At 39.7% G+C, this 6,751-nt stretch overlaps 1 protein-coding gene across 1 annotated transcript; it reads right to left on the minus strand.

The window, feature by feature from the left end:
• Positions 1 to 3,868: 3,868 nt before the first annotated feature.
• On the minus strand, positions 3,869 to 6,355 carry LOC133123492 (keratin, type I cytoskeletal 18-like). Its single transcript, XM_061233962.1, has 7 exons — positions 5,966 to 6,355; positions 5,544 to 5,626; positions 5,158 to 5,314; positions 4,907 to 5,071; positions 4,643 to 4,768; positions 4,259 to 4,488; positions 3,869 to 3,899 (listed from the first exon to the last, which is right to left on the minus strand). Exons 1-7 carry the CDS (start codon positions 6,353 to 6,355, stop codon positions 3,869 to 3,871), a joined length of 1,182 nt encoding a protein of 393 aa, XP_061089946.1.
• Between the last annotated feature and the right edge of the window lie 396 nt (positions 6,356 to 6,751).

A 6,751-nucleotide genomic window follows, 5' to 3' on the forward strand; every position in this document is an offset into this window, starting at 1 on the left:
TTTCTGTAAAGCTGTTTTGTGACAAAGTCCCTTTGTTCAAAGTGCTATGCAAAAAAATGGATTGATTGAAATTGATATATCCAAATTAATAAATGTATTTTTAAAAATATAAATACACATCTCTAAAGCACTGGTCCCAAAAAATGCCATCAGATGGACCCAGATGGATTGAAAAAAGCAATCACATTTGACTGACAAGATAATAGCTTGAGAGAGCAGAGGGAATCAGGTTCAAGAGAAGAGAACATACTTCAAATTTCGGCATTTCTCACAAGTCAGTCTTTAAGAACCTAAGAGAGGAAAATAGCCATTGGCCCTATCCTTCCATGTAGGTAGTCATTATAAACTTGTTTTCAAGCATTTACCAGCTGAAAGGAGAATACCTGAGTGTGCGACTCTCTTGATTTTTAAGGTTTATGTTTCAATAGTCTGCACCTCTGAAACATGACTACAGCTTATGTAATTGCATGCATAATTATGTTAGGAAAGTTTATTATTTTCTTATAATAACTTGAATCATTCCTTTACACTGAAACTATGATGTTTGGCTATGATTCCTTTATTATTGTTCAGTTTTTATTTTACTGTGCACAAGATTGTATTCAGTGGTTATAAAATCCAGTATGTGCAGATATCAATGCTGCAGGATGTATAAGTTATATAATGTGGAATTCCATTCAGGTTTTGGTACCTGCTGTTGGGATCATAGTTTATTAAATCAATATCCAACTGAAGAACATATCATTGCTGAAAGAAAGACTGTAGTTGATGTTACGCTTGGAATTCATTTCTGGAAATTAAAAACTGACATGCAGCATTTGTTTCCGGCTCAATTTAACAGACTGTACTTCTTAACTCCAAGATTACTGACTGGTCCCATCTGAGAAATTTGATAAGTGGTCAACATTGTAATAATAATAATAATAATAATAATAATAATAATAATAATAAAAAGTTTGAATAGATAAGTCAATCTCGAGATGTTATGATATTTAACTTGAACTGCTACTGTAGTTTCATGAAATATATTAAGCAATGATCAGAAACAACTTTAAGTTGATAAGTTTATATCGCCCATTTCAAGTATACCAAGCACCAAAAGCCATTTTCTAAAAAAAATTCTATTTTATGGGATGCTTTGTGTAACAAAACAAAAAATAGAATTTTTCAGCATACATGTATACAAGCATACATGTATACAAGCTGGATCGATAACAAACTGAGTACAACAATACAATAGCTAATACAAAAAATATATATATATATATCTATACAAGTAACAATATCTATACAATCTATACATAAGTGCCATTACAGTCTATGGCATATATAAGGCTAATCATGGTGGTGAGTTAGGGAGGGAAAGGTGTAGCCTGAAGAGATGAGTCTTCAGTCTCCTGTCTCCTGTAGCTTTAGCGTAAATATGAAAGTCAGACAAAGGTCAGAACTAAACACAGCAATCTTCACCATCTACAAAAACCTTCACCCAAAAATGAAAGCATTTTTTTGCCAACCTTCAAGATTTATGGTTGTAAATTCCCTGAATAGATGGCCACTGGAGTTTATATTCTGAGGACTACACAGCATCTGTGAAAAAACAACAGATTGGGTGTGATCGTGATTTTGATTTACAGATATAAACCCGGCCATTTTGAAGATAATCTAAAACCAAGGACAGGGGGAAGTTTTTAAAACACAGTGTCACTTGTTGCTACAAGAACTACTGGTGCTGATAAATGCCTTTGTCAAACCATAAATAATGATACCCAGCTGCAAAAGCTGTTATTTTACTTTTTTCTTTTGATGTTTGGAGGCTCCAGGATTATGACGTATTATTATGAAACCTGTTTGACATGCACATTTTCTTGGTATCTTCAATTTGCACCAAATATTCAACATGCCACAGGTTTGCAGTAGTGGTAACGACAGTTCCCTGTGACTCGTATGTGCTGATTTATGCTTGCTGTCACTCCTTCTTTCTCAGCTGTTAAAAAGGCTACATGCTATTTCTGAGGCCCAAGAATATACCTACTCTTTAATGTCTGAGGCATCTGTGTTTCAAGGGGACATCTGCGTGTCTGCAAGGATTATGTCATCGTTTCTATGGGGACTCATGTTTGCATGTGTATGTGTGTGTGTGTGTGTGTGTGTCTGCGTATGCGTGTATTAAACATTCGAGTAAAGTCCTAAAGACACTCAACTTACATATTATGAAAAGTATTTTCTATTTTTGGTATTCGTTTTCAGGTTTCAACACCCTGCAAAAATACAAAATACTTTTCATAATATGTCTTTAGGACTTTACCCTAATTATTTGTTAATTCCATAATCTTTTTATATACACTTACTGTTTTTACTGGCTGAGAAAATCTGTTAAGTGCCTAAATGTAAAATGCTGAAAACAACTGCATTGAACAGAATTTACAGCTCTTATTCTTGAAGTTCACTTAAATGCAAAGGTCGTCCATACCTAAGAAATATAGGAAAATGTACATGTACGTGTCTTGGTGCCAGTGACCTAGAAATGTCTGGTAAGTCTGGTATCTGGTAATTAGCCAGGGGACTGATTTACACATGGTTCCACACTGACAGATAAAAAGCTATGTTCCTCCACTGCTACCGCTTGTTAAAAATTACCTTTGAAAATAACTTGAGAACAATGCCTTTTCATTTTACTGCATACTGGTTAATACACTGCCTGCAGTTTTACAGGTAGGATATTGAAATTGTTTGCAGAGGGTGGAGGACATTTTAATTAGTCTCCCACTGGTCCCAGTCACCAGATCAAAATTCATTACCTACAGGCAGTGCACCCTCTTGTCTTTGATTGCTGATATTTACCAAAGTGATTGGCTCTAAAATGGGTTACAATGCCTTTTGAAATAGCTTTTTTCCCTTTTGAAAAAGTCTATTTAACTTCCTGATGATCATGTACTTGCTAATATATTCATTTTCACTTTCATTCTTATTCGATTGTAATGCGTTTTGTTTATGTTATTTCCCTTTTCCCTTCCTACATCACTGTGGAATGTCCAATCATGCTCTTAGTACAACGCTCACCACAGCCTGTGAGGTCACACAAGCATGTGCTCCCGGGACCGTGTGATATCAGCCATCACAGTTCACACACCAGGCTTGCATAGAGTCAGAGAAGGAAGTTTCACGCGCAGCTCAGAAAGTGGACTTTCAGTTGCCCAATTACTTACAGTGCATTTTCTGCCTGTTACTGTTACTAAGAGAGGTGGAAAATTTATATATTATATATTCCACATAAGAAATATCCCCCCACCCCTCCTCCCCACACCACCTGGTTGATAGCAGTAAATTTCAGGGTAAAGAATCCATAGACTCTCAAAGGGGTCTATGACCCAAAAAGGTTAATAACTGGCATGCTTGTAACAGCTCCGGTTACTGATATTGTAGACATCTGTCCATTTTATGAAGAGTAGAGATAAATAATTTACTGGGAGTATCTGAATTGAACGACTGACCTGGTTATGATGCATTAACATCAGCTGTTTGTAAGGTTGGATTGTTAACTTATTCTGGGTGTTTGTTCATTATTTTTATTTGGATTTTTTATTAGTTTTTATCCCATTTTTGGGGTTCTAAATTAGCCAACTTGTGCTTTTGGGGTTACAGATGAAGAATGCGTCTTTTTCTGGGAAAAAGGTGATTCAGCGATGAAAATGATTAGACAGCACAATAAGTTAGATGGGAAAGCACTTATTTATTGATAAGGAAAGAACAGATGGGTTCACATTCTGCATACATGCACGGGCCTTGGGGAAAGATGACCGTTGAACTCAGTCACTTTCTTCCTTTACGTTGCTCAGGGGCTCCACCTTCTGGCTGCTGTCAGAACCACTCATTTTCCATTCACCGTCTCAGGACTGGGTCTGAGAGGAAGAGGAAGAGGAAGAGATTACTCTCAGCAGTGTGTGTATGCATATGTGTGTGCATGCGTATACCGTGACCTTGGATCTATAACAAACTGCATACTGAGCAGTTTTGAGATATTGACAACACATTGAATTGAATGGACTCCAAGCAGATACAACCTTTCAAATTGCGCAGGTTTTCAAACCTTTAAACTCCAAACATACTGTATATTTAGTGCACTATAAACAACATATTTACTCATTTTTGTCAAAAATGTCAGTCAGGACCTTATAATTCTATGGTCTCGATATGTGTATCTGTTTGTGGGGGTGCTCTCAAATACAACAGGACCCCTCCACCTGTGCCCCAGCCTCACCTGTCGTCGACATTGGGGAGGCCCTCCAGAAGATGCCTGTACTTGGCAATCTCAGCCTCCAGCTTCATCTTCATGTTCAGCAGGGCCTGGTAGTCCGCTGTCTGCCGCTCGATCTGCGCTCGCACTTGGCCCAGCTCCCCCTCCAGTCTCAGAAGCCTCTCGTTCAGCTGGCTCATCAGCAGCCCGTTGCGGTTCTTCACCTCGGCCAACGTCCTCTCCAGGGAATTAATCTGTGGTGACGGACAGGGGTGTCCCCCCCCCCGTAAGTAGTCATAAATACAACTGTGCAATATAGAAGTGGTCAAGTGACCTGTACACTGATGAGCGTAAGTATACCCGAAGCACATTCATAAATTAGCCTAAAGTCTGGGGCAGGAGGTTCACCATGGCGTAGATGGCCTGCAGGTCGATCTCCAGAGCCTGTCTCTGCCTCCGCAGTTCGTTTAGCAGAGACTTCTCCTTCTGCAGGGCCTCTGTGTTCTCAATAACGCCAGCCTTCACGTTGTCAAACTGTAAATAAGAGCAGCAGAGATCTATTATTATTCACATTTTAATTCCTTTCACTGAAAACTTAAAATCAGAAGTTCATGCAGTCCAAGCATGAAGTCATAAGTCATGACGTTGTGTGCACTCTCCAGCCCACTTCACCTTGCCCTGATACCAGGCTTCGGTCTCCTCGCGATTCTTCTCCGCCACTTTTTCATACTGCTGACGGATCTTGGCGATGGTGTCGCTCAGATCATTCCCCTTGGGCGAATCCATTTCCACCGTGACTTTGGATTCCCTGATCAATTCGCGAAGCTCAGTAACTTCCTGCAAGGGTGAGCACAGCATCATTGCATTAGATTGCTTTAATGGATAGTGAAGAGGTCCATAGGGGACGTGATGTTGTACGCTACCTCCTCATGGATCTTTTTCAGATATGCAATCTCCTCTCTCATAGACTCGATCTGGCTGTCCACCTGCAGGCGGCTAATGGTCGCGTCGTCGATGATTTTGCGCAAGCCAGAAACGTCTCTCTCTACACCCTGCCGCATGGCCTCTTCAGCATCAGCCCTGTAGGGGGAGGACCACTCAGCTTCACATCTTTTATATTTGTAATAACTTCACCGTTCGCTGAGCAAAATGGAAATATATTAATTGTGTATATATTAATGAATAATAATATGTAATCGAATTGAGAAAAAAATTAACAAAATCTCAGCTATACTTTATGAAAGAGGTGCGCTCATCGTTCATTAAGTTCCACGCTACAATAAATAACTGAAGCTCAATGATGTCTCACTTGACTTTGAAGTCGTCAGAGGCCAGCCTGGCGTTGTCAACCCGCAACAGGAGACGGGCATTTTCCATAGTCATATCTCGCACCTGCAAAGAAAACATGTTCAACTATCGTTCCTGATATCAGGAAAATATTATTGTAGACACTTCACAGTGGACAGTGAAATAAGTATATGATACATGATACATGTTTAAAAATTAAAAATAGATCTATTTAGAAAACAAAACTAGAAAAAACATTGCGTTTTAGTACCTGTCAAACTGTACAGAAGATATAACTATATAGAAACGTAACTATAATTTGGTGTTTCGTGATTTATATATCGGTTGATCCATTACCGTGCAAAAACAAAGCAGGCATAGGAATCGTCTTCTTTAAACTTAACATACTAAAAAAAATGATTAAATTACGTAATTTTTGTCAACCTGTTTCCTGAGGTCTGCCAGCGGCTTCTCCAGGGCGTCCCAGTCTCGTTCATTTGTGATTCCTCTCTTCAACAAGATCTCTTTAATTTGGTCTTCCAGATCTTTGTTGGAATTCTCCAGCATTCTCACTCTGGACAGATACTTGTCCAGACGCTCGTTCAGCCCCTTCATGCTTTCTTTGGCCCCTGGCCCGGGGGTAGAAGCAGTGTTGCTCGGCTGATTATTCGGGCGTAGCGCGTTCTCAAGACCTCGAAGAGTGGACACAGAGGCACGGGAGCCTGTTCCTCCAGCTCCCCCAAACATGCTCCCAGCGCTGGAGCGTGGCCCCTTCTTAGAGTTGGGGCCCGAGGCACTTGCGCTGGAGAAGTTGCGGGGTGCTGTTTTGGACATGGTGCGTAAACTTTCGCTGCATTCACTGAGAGATCAATTGCACAACGGGTGCGCAGGTGTGTAATGATGGAGCTGTGCAGCCCTATTTATACTGCTGTTCGCAGCGTTTCCGTCGCCTGGCATTCCAAAGAAGGAGGTATGGAATGGTGGAACACCCCTGCCCTCCAGGCTTAAGTTTGCTTTCAGGTTTAACTTTTTGAGTCTTACTCTAAAGAAAGCTGTTATCATTTATGCTTGGCCTTATTATTTTTCTACTTGAATTTATATTGTATTAATACTTTCTTCTGAATTAGATTTTTTTATTTTTATGGTCATAAGGTTTTATCCCAATTTTGCCTTTAGTAATTGTATCCTCGGCACTGATTTCCGAACTCGAATAGTGAAGTTTAAAAACAT

Source organism: Conger conger, chromosome 3 (genome assembly GCF_963514075.1).
Source record: "Conger conger chromosome 3, fConCon1.1, whole genome shotgun sequence".
Lineage (NCBI taxonomy): Eukaryota > Metazoa > Chordata > Actinopteri > Anguilliformes > Congridae > Conger > Conger conger.